General features: G+C 40.1%; 1 protein-coding gene across 3 annotated transcripts in view; it reads left to right on the top strand.

The window, feature by feature from the left end:
• The window catches only part of LOC133490570 (astrotactin-2), a 301,145-nt gene that overhangs the window by 216,356 nt on the left and 66,162 nt on the right, over positions 1-18,627 (top strand). For all 3 annotated transcript variants that reach the window (XM_061800812.1, XM_061800811.1, XM_061800810.1), the window contains 3 exons: positions 12,235-12,359; positions 14,870-14,974; positions 17,137-17,316. In XM_061800812.1, coding sequence (XP_061656796.1) covers positions 12,235-12,359; positions 14,870-14,974; positions 17,137-17,316 — 410 coding nt within the window. The remainder of the gene's footprint in view (positions 1-12,234; positions 12,360-14,869; positions 14,975-17,136; positions 17,317-18,627) is intronic.

The raw sequence follows: 18,627 nt of genomic DNA, 5'->3' as shown, positions 1-18,627 counted from the left end.
TGGTCTTCAGATAAAATGGACATTAAGCCTTTATGTGTCCAATAACAAGCTCAATGAACTCACTGCGCATAAAGGAAATTTTTGCTCATCTTAATTATTACTGTTAAGAACACGGCAGTGCTCACGAGTCATTTTAAATTGCCTTGCCTTCTATACACCGTTGGACTTGCCAGGTTTTAGAAGTCCAGAGGCTTGTGCAAAGCCGATGTTACCTCTGTAGTCCATTTTATGTAAAAATGAAAATGCATTTGATCAGCTATATTTTACACACCGCCACAATTTCTGGAATTGGTGACGAGCTTCCCATACGTTCAGCTGCAATTCCCTGTAATTATCTCCAGCTACTGTGGAGGGCTTGTCGGGAGAGGGTATGAAGCAATTTCTTTCCAGCTTAATGAGTTGCCATGAGACAATGAACAAGACTGAGTTGGATGGACCAATAAACTCCTCGAGTGTGACGAGAAAGAAGTTGTTATGCTCACAATGTAGCACGGTGGTGTCTTCTAATTGCTTTGACTCATTGATAAAAACAGTATATGCAGAATTGCTGTAGTACAATGTTGTTTTTTTGATCACACAAAAACACATTTCCATAGGTAAATCCCTTCAGTGGGAGCGTCCAAGAGCAGAATTGTTCGTTCAAAAATCAAACACATCATACTGTCTGTCATATTGTGCTTTCCAGCGCCGTAATCATCTTGTCAATGTCATACATGACAGTACCTTCATGTCAAAGAGCAAGCGGCTTGGTGGAGAGAGAGGTAGTTGTATCTGTCATGATGGTGTTCTTTCTGAAACATTTACCTGCATACAGAATAGGTGCAGCCTGAGTGTTATTTCTTTTTCGTGTACTCATCCTTTAATTTTGCCAAAAGATTCCAGTCTCAAAAGGATTATAAATAGTAAATATTTTGTCAGTCTTCCCTTGTATATATATATATATATCATCAACTTTCATTGTCATCAATGAGAGATAGAGTTGGGCTGATGTTGTTGACACAAAATGAAGCAAACATAGATGCTCACACAAAAGGTATGGCGAACGATCAGCACCAGGAATGCACAATTGAATCTACACGTAAAGCAGCTTTACTGAAATTATATTATATATTATATATATATATATATATATATTATAATATGGGAGGGAACCAAGAGAAAACTCATCCAAAAGCAGGGAGAATTACGCAGACTCCACACAGGAAGGGTCAGAGTCCGCATCCGAATCCCCGACCTTAGAACTGTGAGGCAGATGTGGGAACCGGTTCTCCACCAAGTTAAAAGATACAAATTGTGAAATGGATGTTGTTGTTTTCATCTCATTGGGTGGATTGTATTTGGGGGAAAAAAAAAAAATCTTACCTGTCTTCAAATGATTATTTTCCACAATTTGGACAAACTGATGCAAACCTAAATTAAACGTTGCGGATGCTTCTTGTTGGGTTGGATATTGGGTTTTTTGTCCTTGTGTGAGCTCACTTTCCTTCCCAGCTATTTTTTTTCTCCCGCTGGTCAACAGCTCGTATGAGGCGAGGCGAGGCCTAAAGCAAACCTGGCTTAATAACGGCTGTTGCCAAAGAGGCTTACCGCAAACTCGCAGCCAGTTTGACCGGAGGGGAAAAGGAGGCCGTGGTAAGAGTGTAGTCGAAAATGAAACAGGAATTTTTAAAAAAGAAACACCCAAATCAAGGGTGAAAAGTTTGAGGAGAAACTATTTTAGAATGCAGGGACCGTGTTTTGGGTAGCTGTTGCCCTGAATTTAAATAAATTCTTTTAGTAGAAGTGTGTTTCAGACAACAATGTGTCAAACTACTACATTAAAGCTTAAGCATTTTGGTCCAAATATTATTCCAAATCAATGTGGCTGTCATGCTGATAGATTATAATTATGAGAAATTGTGTCACCTTTGAATGCTATGATAGCTAGATCTTATCAGGAAAATTACGATAGCATTAAAAATCAAAGCTGTAGATAAAAGAATAGTTAGCACTTTACAAATTTTAGCCACCTTAAACATCTTGAATCAAATATTTTTTTAAAGTCAATGAGGTCCTTGGTTGAAAATAACTATCACCCTAAAAAGTGCTTGATTTCAGGATAATACAGTATATACTACTCCAAATCATTAATGTACTTTAGCACTTAACGGTATTCCTTTAAGGTTTAATACTAAAAATTGTGACTGTTAGTGGCGATAAAATGCTTATTACATTAAATGAACTTTGCCCTTGAGCCACTGCATCTTATGTGGGATATGATTTCACAATAAATAAAGGTTGTCATCACTATTATCAGGCCAAAAAAACTCACCACTGACCAACCACTGATCAATATTGACCTCAGCTACTTCAAACACAAAAGCTGCATATTTTCCGAAACCAGCATGGTTCTTGTTTTGACAGTCAACTGCAATCCTTGAAACAACCGAGCGCAGACAAATTGGTTGTGACATCATCGAAACAACAAGTGTGTGGAAGAATGTAATTCTGGAGTAGGCTTTGGCACTTTTTTTGTGGCAACGAACTCCAAAGAGCTGCAATTGGGCCCGTTCTAGACTTTACCTTGCACAGCTGTCAGTCGACCCAGCGACAGACCGCAGGGTGACAAATGAGAATATTCAGCATAAGGCACCAAAGCGTCAAAATTTGATGGAGTTGCCACATGGGAGGTGGCTAACAATGCTTGGCGTTGATAGATGCCTTCAGCTGCCAGATGGGTTTTAATGAAGAAAAAAACCCTGAAAGGAGTCGTTTTTGGACTCAGGCTAAAAACTGGGAATTAGAAGCTGGATGCTTTTAGTATTGATTAATGAACTCCCGGCAAGGCAGTGCACTTCGCAGCGGCGGTATTTGCAATTTCGCATCCCCTTCTGGTCTTCTTTCTGTCTCTGTCTTTTCATCCTCCTTTTCCAACATTTACCTTTTATACGTTATTCATAATGTGTTTTTTTTTCTCACTTTGACCCTACTATATGATGTTGATGGCTTTTAATATTCACCCATGTCGGCAGGAGCGAAATGACAAAAATGACTTGTGTGATGTGAACGTGCTTGGTCGTTGGACATTGACTGTCAGGTTGACGGATAACATGATGACGGCAAATTGCTCCTTAACTTCCTTCATGTGTATTCCTAATTAATCATTGATAGAATATATATTTTGCAACAGTGGCATCATGAAAATAGTTTGTTGATGATAATGAGGGAAATAAGTTTGTGGAAGCTGTAAATTAGGTTTTTGGGTTTTTTTTTTTTTACGTTCATAAATGCTTGATTATTACCAGGGCCCAAGCACCAATAAATGAATTGGCTTTTGAAGTCATCCACATGCTCATATTTCAGGGGAGACAGAATAAAACAAAACAAACAAAAAAAGAAAAACTCCTCACTCTGGAGCACTTCCTGGAAGGGAAAATAAATTGGCCTCATGGCTATCATGACAAGACGCACGTAAAGGTCTCACAGACACGTGCATCAAATTTTACAGGAACATGTCCATTTTGCCTTCAAGCAGCCATTTTGAGGGGATTTCAGGGCATGTATAAAAAATTCCTTCCCAGGAGTCTTTCCGAATGGGCCCCAATGTGAACCGGGTCTTCAAGATGGAAGGACAATGCTAAATTTGGAAGCCTTTCTGCTTTTTAACATTGCAATAATTGGCCAATGATTGTGTTTATTTATTTTAATCATGTTAATCACATATTTACAATTGTCAATAGCATTATTATTGAGATACATTGCATATTAAGTCATCTGAGTTATTCATGTGATTATGATTATGTTTAGTGTATGTTTATTCTAACCAATATATCAACTATATATCTATTTCAAACTGTCAGATTGAAAAAAGAAAAACATGTTGCAAGAGGGTGGCATGGTGGATCAGCTGGTAAAGCGTTGGCCTCACAGTTCTGAGGTCCTGTGTTCGATCCCGGCCCCGCCTGTGTGGAGTTTGCATATTCTCCCCATGCCTGCGGGGGTTTTCTCCGGGCACTCAGGTTTCCTCCCACACCCCAAAAACATGCAACATTGATTGGACACTCTAAATTGCCCCTAGCTGTGATTGTGAGTGTGACTGTTGTCTGTCTCCATGTGCCCTGTGATTGGCTGGCAACGAGTTCACGGTGTACCCTGCCTCCTGCCCGCTGACAGCTGGGATAGGCTCCAGCACTCCTGGGACCCTTGTGAGGATAAGCGGCTAAGAAAATGGATAGACGGATTTTGCAAGAGTCCTGAAAATAGAATCTGTGAATATGAATAGAATAACTTCAAGCGGGCTTGAAACACTTTACTAAACAATTAGCCAAATGTGAAAACAATTACATTTCTGCAAAACCTCTGAAAATACAATACCTCATTACTGGAATCAAAATGGAAAAATATCGACACATTGCACAATTTCCACATCGCATAAAATCGCTGCCCAATTAAAGAAAAACTAAATGATATCTCCTCATGGGGAGCAGATTTGATCAGTACGCTACCCAGGTGAGGGATCAATTTCTAATTTGTCCGATTTTCTTTCCAACGCTAAAATGAAAGAAACAGCAAAACATTGTGAGGAAAAAAGTAATGTCTCCCAGTTACACGATTATTACGCAGCTAGCTTGCTTGCATGGTCCTCTCACCTTCTTTCCTCACTCTACATCAGGAAGCGCAATCTCTGTGGTAATGCTCACACCCACTTGAGTTTATTTCCGCACTGTGCAAAAAAGGCAGGCGGGGGCCAAAGTCGAGGTACAGAAATAAATAAATAAATAAATATTTACATTGTCTTTCAGCTGTATGCACAACTCGGGAAAGGGATGTGATTTGCTTGTGCAGAAACATGAGTGACAGTGAACAGTGTGTCAAAACATACAAAAAAAAAAAAAACACTGTTCAACAGTAATTTGTATTTCACATCAAATCCTACTAGTAATTAAAGAGATTTTCAATTAGATTCTGCTGGAACACTCACCACGAAGGCTACATACAGGTCAGCAAATCCACATTAGTGATGTAAAATAAAACTTAATTATAATGTATATCTAGCAGGTGCATTATTGTAGACCAATAAAATCAGTGGAATGTCTTGCATGACCACTTGTTGCTAGGCAAAATTAGTAAAAAAAAAAAAAAACAAGCTTAACCCAAGAAAAAAATGAATATACTCCAGTTATGTAAGCAAGCTGTTTGAATGACAAACATATTGATAAATGATTTGCTCAACTGGTTTAGCTGAAAAATAAGTGAAATGTTGATGTAATTAGGAAAGAAGAAACTTAGTGAAGAGTGGATGAAACAAAATTTATGCCCCACCTATAAATCTTTGTAATTGTTTGTATTACTATTTCTGTCAAAACAAAACTCTTTAGCTCACTTCAGCCTTCTTCCTTGAACTCAAGATGCCACCAGATAGATCAGATCAGCGCAAAAACTGCAAAGAGGTGTTTTTCATCTTTTGATATGTGATATATGTGAATATGAAAATCAGGACTGCACATAAACGCTGCTGTCAGGAAAAATTGCAAACATGAACTGATGAACCCTTCGCTCAATTGTCAATGCTGTTTTTTGTTTTTGTTGGCTTTCCCTTTGTTAACGTCCATTTTCTTTGACAACACCAGCTAATTATCCGATTCATGGTTGAATCCAAACAGCGAGGCAGCCAAGAGAAATTGCCAGCATGGTGTGTCGTGACTGTTCTATTTATTTTCTTTTTTTTACGGCACTGGATGTGTAAAGCGAGAGCAGACTGTAAAATGGCTCATGACTTCTTGACCCAGAGACATGCAAAAGCACAATTACAATAATTTCCTCGCAGCTGCCACGTGTTTTAAAAACCATCAAATCCCGGGAAGAGCAGGGATTTTTTTCATGTTGAGAAGATGGAGCAAGATATGGAGCATCTGGAGACACTTTTTTGCCTTGAGCTCTATTTGCTCTGCTGGTTTTTAGATTCACTTATGAATGATCTGATATCATTACTGTTCTGGAAACAATCCCCGCGGACACCAAAATGCTGGTGGGCAACAATTTGCAGGTACCAAAATGACAACATCAGATTGGTACATGAATTAGCAAACATTGGACAATAATCTTTGTGCTGAGATGGCAATTTTCTTATTTAGTGTAGTCGTCTTGATTTATTTACATTACTGTGTGTGCGCAAGTGTTGTTTCGGTGGACATTGTGGATACAGTAACCCCCATTATTCTCATTATTTTACTGAGCCCAGTATCAGTAGTTTGAAATGAAAATATACAACAAACAACGATCCTGAAACATAAAATATAATAAACTCATTATCTTACAACATTACTAAAATGCCACTTCTTCTTCTTTTCGTTTCGGCTTGTCCCGTTAGGGGTCGCCACAGCATGTCATCTTTTTCCATCTAAGCCTATCTCCTGTATCTTCTTCTCTAACCCTAACTGGCCACATGTCTTCCCTCACAACATCCATCAACCTTTTCTTTGGTCTTCCTCTCGCTCTATTGCCTGGCACCTCCTTCCTCAGCACCCTTCTTACCAACATACTCACTCTCTCGCCTCTGAACATGACCAAACCATTGAAGTCTGCGCTCTCGAAACTTGTCTCCAAAACATCCAACTTTGGCTGTCCCTCAAAAAAGATAATTTCTAATTCAATTCAACCTGCTCACGCCGAGCGAGAACCTCAACAATTTCATTGATGCCACCTCCAGTTCTGCAGTTGTCTCTAATCTGTACATCACCTCACCTCACCACGGTTTTATAAACTTTGCCCTTGCCACTAACGAAATCAAAAACATTCACATGCAATGCAAACTGTTCGTGACCTCCACTAAGGACCCTTGCTAAACTTAGATTTTGTAAGTAGAACTCTTGGTCTGCTTTTTGCAGTCGCAAAAATCTCCGAGTAACTCATGCTTACTCAAAAAAGGTTTTTAAATTCCTACGGATTCAGCAAGATGCTGACAACGTACTTTTTTCCCCCTATTAGACAAGGCTATGGCCTGTTAGATTAAGCTCCTCAATTTTAATCCACAAGGTGTTGTGGTAGAAGAGCATTCAAATGGTCTTCTACCTGTTACTATTTGTCGCTAGTTTGGATGGTTGAAGAAATATACATTATTTGAAGTTAATGAATAAATATTGGCACATTTAAGTGAAATTTGATAAATTCCCAGAGTGCACTGGTTAGGAAATAGTTTCTGTAAATGAATAACCGGTACTCGAGTATTGTGCCTATTAATTAAATTGTAGTCAGTGGTCAGGCAACTTGTGTTAGTAGATTAGACTTGACGGTGAACTCTGTTTGTTTAGTCATTAGAGCAAAGACATCCCACTCCATCAAAAATCCGTACAGTTTATCAGTGATGCCGCAGCCCTTTCTCTCCTCCATCCTCCATTCAGAACTGCCCTTTGACCTGCACCTGTGCTGGCACCCACTGGTGGCTCATACACACTTCCAAAATACTCAAGAAGCCACCAGGGATACATCGTCCCCTCACGCTCCTTCAGAGAGATCTGCTTTGTCTGCTTTTGTTCCCCCTCTATGGAAAAGTGGACGTTGTCATAGCACTTCTCGACTCCCGAGCGGGACTCATTGTTGCCTTCTGACTGGGACTCACGTGATGTCATGTATCCCACCATGGTTGGAAATCTAATCACTTCTTATCTGGCTCCTGAATTCCCACTGTGCATCACAAATGTCCTCTCTGATCCCACTAATGTAGTTTATTAGTTTAATTTATTCCCACAAACTAGGCTTTTACAGGTAATTCTTTTGGGCATTTTATGAACATGTTAAATAGTTCAGTGGATAACAGTTTTTACAAAACAAAGACTAAGAACGCGCTGTCGTATTATATAAAGCACAGAAGGGGAAAAAAACGAAGCAGATCATTTATGAAAGCATAGCATGGGTCTTGACTTTTGATGCGGAGAAAGAGTGACCTCTTGTGGAGAATTTTATTACTGCCGCATCTCGATTGACAAGTGCTGTTTGTTGCACCGTGCTGTCATTGCCTGACAAAAATTGTCATTTTCCACACTGTAAATAATTTTAGGAGTAATTGGAATTTACATTAGTAAAAATATATATATATATCTCTGAATGAATCAATTAAAATGATGAATGCTTTTAATTGAAATATAAAAAGAATAATTAACAAAAAAATATGCTATGAATTAAATTAAAAAGAAAATATGAGAAAAGTCATAATGCCTACTATCTAATAGAAATGTTATGTAAATGATATAAAAGCTAAAACAAAATATACTACCCATTAAGAAAGGCTACCTAATCATAATAATAATAATAATAATAGTATATGATGAATATTTGATTTAAAAAAACACCTAAGTGCCCTTTATTTTGTGGAGCGCATAACCTGGCACCTATCCAAGTTGACTTTTGGCGAGAATTGGGGTGCACGCTGTCATCGGCGGGGCCCTCACCTGCACCTAATTGACAATAGTTCGCTGTACATGGTTGTCACATTCCCGCATTCCGTAGTCCAGGTCTTGTCTCACGGTAATCAGACCCTTGGTTTGTGTTTTGGAGCTTGCCTTTTTTCTCGCGTTTTGTACGGTCACCTTTTGGACTGCCTACCTGTTTGCCAACCTCTGCCTGGATTCCACTTCTAGCCTTGGGGCCATACATTTGGGTCTTGCTTGTGAAACACGCTGAATTAGACGCCAGCTAAGCAGTTCAGAAAATGAATGGATTGCATTTTTAACATTTCCTTAATCAAGTTAAATGCTCCAAGTAGACGACTGTTAATATCTTTTGACGCGCGTCCCACATCTAAAATGCACAAATATGGGCTGGGACATATAAATTGAGATGAATCTGCACCCTAATTTCTAAATGTTGCTGCTGAAAAAGAAATACATATATAGGAAAGTCCACCTGTGCACCTGTGACATGAAGGTAGACACATCTGGTCCCTAAACCAATCATAACTAGTGAAGGGTAAGATGGGATCCGCCCACCCTGTTTTGATTGGCTGAAGGCGTGCCCGAAAGGGTGCTTTACAAGTAGTAATAAGCGTCTTCAAAACCTAACTTTTCTGACATTTGCTGGACCGTTACAGAAAGTTGAGCTCCATAAATGGAATTAGTTCCAAAGCCTGACGCCACCACGACGATGTGGGAACATTTTGGATTCAAGACAAATGAACGCGGCCATCCCGCGAACACCAATGAGCTGTCATGTCAAATTTGGATGAAGTCGCAACAAAGACAACACAACTTGAAACCTCAAAGTGCCAAAATGCCCTTTAAATACAACCATCCTACCCATATTCCTCAGCTGGGAACAAAAAACAATGTGCTCCATTTCCTGTTACCAAACAGCTTTGCAATAATGGGACACTTTATTTATGCTCCAATGTCTCTATGATTGGCATAAATCTCTCTATGATTGGCATAAAAAAACACAATACACTACATGATTGTTTCTGTGAATATATATTGTCCTTAAAAATCTCAACTACAAAAGTAAATATTGTGTTTCGAGGGAACGCAAATGATAAAAATATTGCAAAATGTAACAACTCCAATAAAAATCTGCAATATAGCAGGACAGCGAAGCAATAATCACGATAGAGTGGAGAATTCCCTGATGAAACGTTCCAGCGACTCAGTGTTCCAGGGCTGGGACTCCTTGTTTCCAGACATGTGCATCCTGGGACTCGCATTGTTTCAAGTGTAAAATGATCAATGCATTCAGTCAAATTAAAGTGATGTTGCTTCAAAATCAGACGAGACTTGACAATGAGTTCTTTGTGGTTTCCCGTGCTCAGGATTTGTATTCAGTACTCAGCTACTGTGGGAGGAATTAGGGAGTCTTTGTCAGTGCTCGCCACATGTGGATCCTCGATGGCTTACAGTGTAGGCATTGTTGAGCGGACCCATTCATTGCCTGGATATGGCATGCGGGCCTATTAAGAAGCTCCCACATTCCAAAAAAAATTCAGAGGAGGTTAATTGAAGACTCCAAATTGCCCATTGGCACGGATGTTTTTTTGGTTTAGATGTGGCCTTCGATTGGCTGGTGAACAGGTCAGAGTATACACCGCCTCTCGCGACCCTTGTGAGGATAGGCGGTTTGGAAAATGGATGGATGTACCAGCAGTGCGGTTCGGCTGGGGACAACAGGAAAGAAAAGTATGGTGACACTGATGCTAGCTGCTTGTGACGTGCCTAGCAGTCTTTGTGGGGGTTAGCTCTTGGGAATGCACGTTGGGAATATACCTCACAGAGGGTTGAACACAAGCTATCTGATTTTATGACAGCAAGTACCCAAAATGGGACTCTGGGTGTTGTTGGGAGCCAATGGATTTATTCCGTGAACCTAAAGCAAGTCTTAGTGGGTGAAAGTGAACTGGAAGTCATGCATTGTTGAGTCCAAGCTTATTGTCCCATTTTCCCAGTAGTACTTGGGACATCACCCAAATTGGATTTGTGTGGGGTTATTGGGAGTATTTGTTTCTTATTATTATTTTAAATGGATGGTTAATTAAGAGTCACTGATGGTGTAGTGGTACACATGCCTGACTTTGGTACGGGCAGTGTGGGATCAATCTCTGCTCAGTGATGGGGTCGATATCTGCCCTCCGACTGACTGGCGACTGGTTCAGGGTGTAGTCCGCCTTTCACCCGAAGCTAGCTGGGATAGGCTCCAGCTTGTCTGTTACCCTTGTGAGAATGAGCGGTTTGGATAATGGATGAGTAATTCTTTATACACCCCAGTTAATATTTCCAACTGTGGCATTTTTGGAGTGGGTCCATGATAATTTTGACAATTTTAGACAATAAACAATAGCCCTTTCATTTTCTTTTTGTGAGATTGGGAAGTTCTAGAGTGGGATTTTTCAACAACCCATTTTGTTTGAAACAGCTTGGAAGGCTGAACGTTGACGATATCAATAGTGATTTATTTGTACAGGTGAGGTTTCTAAGAATACAACTTGCATCTGTTTGTGGTGCATGGAAGTACATGAATTAGGATTTGGCTCTTTTGGGGATATGTGGATTGTCCTGTGTGAACTTTTGAATGCACAATCACAACATTGAAACCACGTTTTGCAATACTCGGGGTAATATTTGCTCATAGAACATGTCCACATCCTATGACAAAAATATAGCCAAAAATTGCTGTGGCGGGTTTTCCCAGTGAAAGTGGGAAGCATCTGAACTGTGATTTAGGGGTCATTGGGGGTCCACAAATAATTCTGTCACTTCTAAACTTTAAACCAAGTTCCACCCATATAATTTCAGCAGTCTCACTTGTGTCTTTCAATGACATTGCAACGTAACCAAACAGGGATCTGGTGGGTCGGACATGGTTTTAAGCAGTACCATCTGTTCCCTCCAGTCAATACATTAAATGTAAGCTTTAAGCCACTGTAAGCTCTTCGAAGCACTTCTTCCTCCTCACTTCTGCCTTTGAGTCAATCATGCCTCTGTTGTCAGACTCACAAGGCTTGGTTCTTGGAAAAGCCAGTGACAGCGGATGAAAAATTGATTCCATGAAGAGTGAATAACAGTCCCTGGAGTCTCCACTGCGCACGTTCTCAGCTTCTACACTCACTTCCATAAAAGTGGAATATTATGGGGAATGGTTTGGTGCTACTGCGTCTGCTCCTTGCCTAGCCTGCCACGATGCAGTGGGACAGCTTGTCTTTTTGTCGAGGAAATGAAAGGGAGCTTCCTTCATTTGGCTGTAAAAGCCCGAAGCAGTCTAGCCACTGGACATAAGTGCAGCATATAACACATGCGCACACTGTCCCGTATTTTCTGAAATGGCCTCTTTCTTTATTACATTAACCAGAACAGGTTTGCATTCATGTATTCCCCCCTTTTTTGTAGTAGCCGCTCGGTCACTCTTCATGGTCAGTAATTGTCTCCATTGGGTATTTTATTTTCCCAAGCATTCACCACTTCGTAGGCCCCCCGGGGGGCTTGCAGTCCCACAAACAACGCTGCCACTAAATTCATTGTTCCTTTTCCTCCCACTAGTGGGTGCCGCTGCTTCCAAATGTGCAGCCAGCAGAAGAGATCCCTTCGGATCTTCTATAATGAATTTAGTAGTACATGTCCGCCCCCACAGCGAGTCTCGCTTATGTTGAAGTATTTTTTCCCTTAGAGGGAGGTTTTTTTTTTTCTCTCTCTCTCTTGCCTCCACCAAAAATCCACTTTTGAGTAAATTATTATGCACGGCAGGTTCACGTGGGTTAATCTTATTCGTTCCTCCCCGCAGAGATAACAACTTCGTTAAAGACTTCCCCCAGCTAGCCGACGGCCTCATGGTTCTCCCCCTGCCAGTTGAGGAACAATGCAGAGGCGTGTTGTCGGAACCGCTGCCAAACTTGGATCTCCTCACAGGTGAGTGTGTTTTGGGAGTACAAGCACTACATACAGGGGTTTAAAAATACATATTTTAAAATAAAACTGAGAGGGAGATGGGCAGAACTACCTCAGTTGATGAATTAATAATTACTATTACTGTAAAGCCCATTGAATTTTTTTGATTTACTAATGTTGCTGATAGCTATGTGATGGGGTTGAAAACAAAAGTTGTACTATCCAGCAAAAAAAGTATTTTCTGTAATCTATGATTATGAACACGAACGAAATTGTAAAATGGACAAATGATCAATGGATAAGCACTTTTCCTTATTGCTGAAATTTGTGTGCTGATTATAGTAAGTGACAGTGCAAATCTCTGCAATAATTAGTATATATATATATATATATATATATATTTGAACATTTACTTAGACCAGATAACTTTCAAATTGGCTGGGATTTAAAAAAAATTAAGACAAATTGATTGATATAAAAAAGATGAATAATTTATTTTTTTAATATGAACAGCTTGTTTTTTTTACACTTATGAAAGATTATGAAAAACTATAATATGGTATAACTATATATAGTATAACTATGATTTTTTTTTTTATTTATGGCTCAGGCTATACAAACCCATAAAGAAAACTAAATATCATGGAAAAAATTTCTTTAAAAAAAAGTTAAACATTCCTAGATTACAGATTTGGGGATTTAAACAATATCCAGTTTTTACATAAAGTGGGGATCCATTTCATAAAACCCACAAAATTAGTAATTAAATTAAATTATTAATTATTAGTTAATTAGCATTCTGTAAAGAAATCATTGCTGTCTGTTTTTGTAGAAAAAAAATGTCACATTAAATCAATCAAAGTATCTTGATTAATCTTAACACCCCATTGATTCTCAATGGGCTTTAGATCTGGTGAGTTTGGTGGCCAGTCAAGCACTGCATTGACATCAAACCGGTTTTTGGTTCTTCTGGCAGTATGGGCAGGGGCCGGGGTCTTGCTGGAAGATGAAATCTGGATCTCCAGACAGATCCTCACCAGAAGAAATCATGAGGTTCTCTAAACCATTCTGGTAGACTGTTACACTGACATTGGATTAACAAAAGAAGAATGTACCAATACCTGTCCTGGATATTGTACCCAAGTCATGACTGACCCTGGTTTTCTCACACTTGACATCAAGGAGCTTGGGTTCTGTTCTTCACTCATCATCATCTTCACCCAAAACCCTTGGACCTTAATTACAAAATGAAAGGCACACTTTACTTTTGTCAGAACAGAGGACCTTGAACAACTGGCCAACAGTCCAATAGCTCTTCTCCTTGGCCCAGTTGAAATGCTTCCTACACTGGCTCAAGGTCAAAATTGGCTTGAATTGAGGAACCCGACAGTTGCAGCCCATCTCCCAGATGCATCTGAATGTGGGGCTTTTGAAGTTGTGACTCCCGCCTGATTCCACTTTTTCTGGATCTGTTAGATTCTTGAATCTTTACTGTTTGATCATCCGCTGAAGACCATGGTCATCTCTTTTGCTGGTGCATCTTCTCCTGCCACATGTTGTCTTTCCACTACATTTTCCATTGATATGCTTTGATACAGTACTCTGTGAACAGAATTTTTGTGGCATCTTACCCATCCTATGGGCGGTATTAATGATGGTCTTCCGGTCAGTTGTCAAATCTGCAGTCTTTTCTGTATTGAAGTCATCTGAGACAATTGAACCAAACTGAACCAATTTAAAGACACCTGGGCAAACCTGTGGAAGTGCTTTGAGTTTGGTAGATGATTAAGGGGTTACAGTTAAAAACATTTATGGCCTGCAAAATTTGGCCTGATTTCTTGACAGTATTCTATTGTTTTTATTCATAATTTTGTGGGTTTTATGAGCGGGTCCAAATGATGTCAAAATAATCCTTTAAATTGTTGAAAGTGTGAGTCACTGATGGTGAAGTAGTACACACACCTGACTTTAGTGCAGGGAACGTGGGATCAATTCCTGCTCAGTGATGGTGTTGATATGTGTCCTGCGTCTGATTGGCGACCAGTTCAGGGTGTAGTTCGCTTTTCACCCAAAGTTTGCTGGAATATGCTACGTGAGTTCTGAATATATAATTGATATTTTCGTTTTTTTAATGAATTATGGAAATAAGTAACCTTTCCCACGATAATCTCTCTTTTTTTTTTTTTTTTTTTAAAGGGTCAAGGTAGAGTGGCCATCTCTCAACTCAAAGATTATGGGTTGAATTTTGTCCTTGAGGAAGATGTCCACTTATGCCTGATCCTGCTTCTGTGGATGAGGAGTGTGTTTAAGTGATTTGATCGTCTTGAAAATGGAAACGCACACACAAATGAAAGCTCAAGTTTTTAAAAAAAATTAATAAATAAGCATCCTTTTCATTTCATAGCCAGTTAACCTTGTTTCTTCTTTTTTTTGAGGGGGGGCAGGGCTCATAAGAGAAATGAAAGCTTTGACCTCCACCTTGCTTGTAATCCCTCCATTAGCCAAATCACTGTACTGTCCATCATTTTCAGGCGATGCCAAATTCAACGAGGCAGCAGGCTACCCTGTGATTCAAGAGTGGCGAGTGCGCAGCAATCTGTACAAAGTCAAGCTCAGTTCCATCACTCTGGGTTCAGGTCAGCCAAAGAAGCTTTACCTGCATGGAAAAGCATCTATTTTACCACATTTTAAACTGTTGTCTTTATTGTCAGTCACTGTTTAATCGGAAGAATGCTTGTCTTTGTTTTACTGGATCATAATGTCAGTTTTTGTTTTGTTTTTTTTACCAGAAAAAAAGCACTTGGTTACTGTTATTAACTCACATGGACATTAAGAACTTACAGTGAAGAAAATAAGTATTTGAACACCCTGCTATATTGCAAGTTCTCCCACTTAGAAATCATGGAGGGGTCTGGAATAGTCATCATAGTCATAGTCATCATAGGTGCATGTCCACTGTGAGAGAGAAATCACTGGATATGCACCTATGATGACAATTTCAGACTCCCCCAGAAATCACAGTTATTTTTTAATGATTTATTTGTGTGATACAGCTGCAAATAAGTATTTGAACACCTGTATCAGCGAGAATTCTGACCCTCAAAGACCTGTTAGTCCACCTCCTCATCTCATGGCATATGTATCCTATCATTCTATCCTATCATATTCTCATATGTCCATGTATTATCCTGAATTAGAGGCACCTGTGTGAGGTCGTTAGCTGCATGAAGACACCTGTCCACCCCATACAATCAGTGACACTCAAACTTGTAACATGGCCAAGACCAAAGAGCTGTCCATAGACAAAGATAAAATTGTACATTTCTACACAGCTGGAAAGGGCTATGGAGAAATTGCCTAGCAGCTTAGTGAAAAAAGGTCCACTGTTGGAGTAATCATTATAAAATGGAAGAAGCGAAACATGACGGTCAGTCTCAATTGGAGTGAAGCCCCATGCAAGATATCACCTCGTGGGGTCTCAATGATCCTTAGAAAGGTCAGCACAGGACTACACGACAGGGCTTTGTCAATGACCAGAAAAGAGCTGGCACCACTGTTTCCAATGTGACTGTTGGTAATCCATAAAGACGTCATGGTTTGAAATCATGCATGCCTAAGAAGGTTCCCCTGCTTAAACCAGCACATGTCAAGGCCCGTCTTAAGTTTGCCAATGACCATTTGGATCATACAGCGGAGTCATGCGAGAAGGTTTTGTGGTCACATGAGACCAAAATTTAACTTTTTGGTCATAATTCCACTAACCGTGTTTGGAAGAAGATGAATTATGACTTCCATCTCTAGACAACTATCTCTACTGTGAAGCATGGGGGTGGTAGCATCATGCTTTGGGGGTGTTTTTCTGCACATGGGATAGGACGACTGCACTCTATTAAGGAGAGGATGATTGCGGTCATGTATTGAGATTTTGGGGAACAACCTCTTTTCCTCAGTCAGAGCATTGAAGATGGGTCGTGGCTGGGTCTTTCAACATGACAATGACCCAAAGCACACAGCCAGGAAAACCAAGGAGTGAATCTGTAAGAAGCATATCAAGGTTCTGGCAAGGCCTAGACACTCTCCAGACCTAAACCAAATAGAAAATGTTTGGAGGGAGCTGGAACTCCATGTTTCTCAGCAACAGCCCAAAAACCTTTCTGATCTAGAGATCTGTGTGGAGGAGTGGGCCAAAATCCCTCCTGCAGTGTGTGTAAACCTGGTGAATAACTACAGGAAACGTTTAACCTCTGTAGTTGGAAACAAAGGCTACTGTACCAAATATTAACATTGGCTTTCTCAGCTTTCTTGTTTAAATACTTATTTGCAACTTTATCATACAAATAAATCATTAAAAAAATCATACATTGGGATTTCTGGATTTTTCTTTTTAGATTATCTCTTATGCAGCTACGATGAAAATTTCTGACCCTCCATGATTTCCAAGTGGGAGAATTTGCAATATAGCAGGGTGTTGAAATACTTCTTCACTGTAACTGCTGAGCATATTTTGGGTATAGTACCAACCTAGTAAGCAGTCCCAACTGGAGGACCTTAACATTTATCTAAATGAAAAATATCTTGACTTTTTATTTTTTGAGTCTTAGCTTTTTGACTGGATTTTTTTTTTCAAATCTACCAGTTTCACTGGACATTAATTCTAATACACCATGAATATTATTTTTTCACACAAGATACACTCTCCAACCACTGCAATTGGGTAAATAAAGACCTCTGGGCACGATTATGGCAGTATAATGGTTGGATAGTTGTATTTACTATTCCTTCCTTCTCGACCTGGTAGGTTTCGCAAAGGTTTTAAAGACGCTGTCGGGCGAGAGTACTCGTGAGGAGCTGCTGGCATTCCTCCAGCAATACGGGAGCCATTACGTGTCGGAGGCACTGTACGGCTCCGAGCTTAGCTGCAGCATCTACTTCCCCAGCAAGAAAGCCCAGCAGCAGCTCTGGCTTCAGTACCAGAAAGGTAACATTTAATAAATACACAAAGCACTTTTAAAATTATACTATGTGTTAAAGTTGACATGTAACTTAACATTAAAAGCAACGGTAATATGTTTTTTTCCCCCGTTACTTCTTTTAGCACATACAATTACCAGGGTTAAATAGTTACCAACAACACAGTTGTCAACCAAAGAATTCGAGAAAATTTTAGACTTTCTGAACCGCGTTGAAATTAGCCAGTTTTGAAGGGGTGGTCATCATGTATGATGCAAATGAGCCCTTTATTGCGGGTCCAATGTTGGGTATGGCTTCTGTGACCATGATAACCAGCAATAAGGAAGAGCAAAGGTTCACGACTATCACCACAGAACAAGGAAAAAAAAAGGATCTCTTATTGACACAGAGCAAATGAAAACAAATTAACACATTCATGGACAGCGTCCTATTTTTAGGACATCATGATTTTCACGCATTATATCCTTTAGTGTATCAAAATATTTAAGTGTTTTAATCTGATTCTGATTCTGGTTTTTGGGACGATCTACTAAGAAAGCCAATTAGCCTCTCGCGGGCAGCTCCCCATTTTTGGGACGAGATTACAAATTAGTAAAGTTATCATACAACTTAACATTAAATGAAAAACAAGTGTTATGTCCTTGATTATGGCCTGTTAGGAGACTTTTATCTCAATAAGGCAAAAAATTGCCACCCTGCCCATGAATGGGTTGATTCTATTTTCCCCCACAGAGGCAGCACTTCATTATCCATCCATCCATCTAGCCATCCATTTTCTACCGCTTCTCCAGGTTAGGACATGGGGGAAGTAGCTTCAGCAGGGATACCCAGACTTTCCTCTCCACGGGCAACTCTTCCAGCTCTACCAGAGGGATTCCGAGTTGTTCCCAGGCCAGATGAGAGACATAGTCTCTCCTATGAATCCTGGGTCATCTCCAGGGTCTCTTTTCAGTGGGACATGCCCAGAACACCTCACCAGGGAGGCGTCTGGGAGGCATCTAGATCAGATGCCCTAGTCACCTCATCATGCTCCTCTCAATGTGGAGGAGCAGCGGTTCAACACTGAGCCCCTCCCAGATGACTGAGCTTCTCACCCTATCTCTAAGGGAGAGCCCGGACACCCTACGGAAGAAACTCATTTCGACCGCTTGTATTCAGGATATTACTCTTTCGGTCACGACCCACGGCTTGTGGTCATAGGTGAGGGTAAGAAATTATATTGACTGGTAAATTGAGTGCGTCGCCTTTCGACTTAGCTCCCTCTTTACCACAATGGACCAATACAAAGTCCACATCACTGCAGACGCTGCACTGATCT

Source organism: Syngnathoides biaculeatus, chromosome 17, assembly GCF_019802595.1.
Source record: "Syngnathoides biaculeatus isolate LvHL_M chromosome 17, ASM1980259v1, whole genome shotgun sequence".
NCBI classification, from domain to species: Eukaryota; Metazoa; Chordata; class Actinopteri; order Syngnathiformes; family Syngnathidae; genus Syngnathoides; species Syngnathoides biaculeatus.
This window is presented reverse-complemented; position numbering and strand designations above follow the sequence as displayed.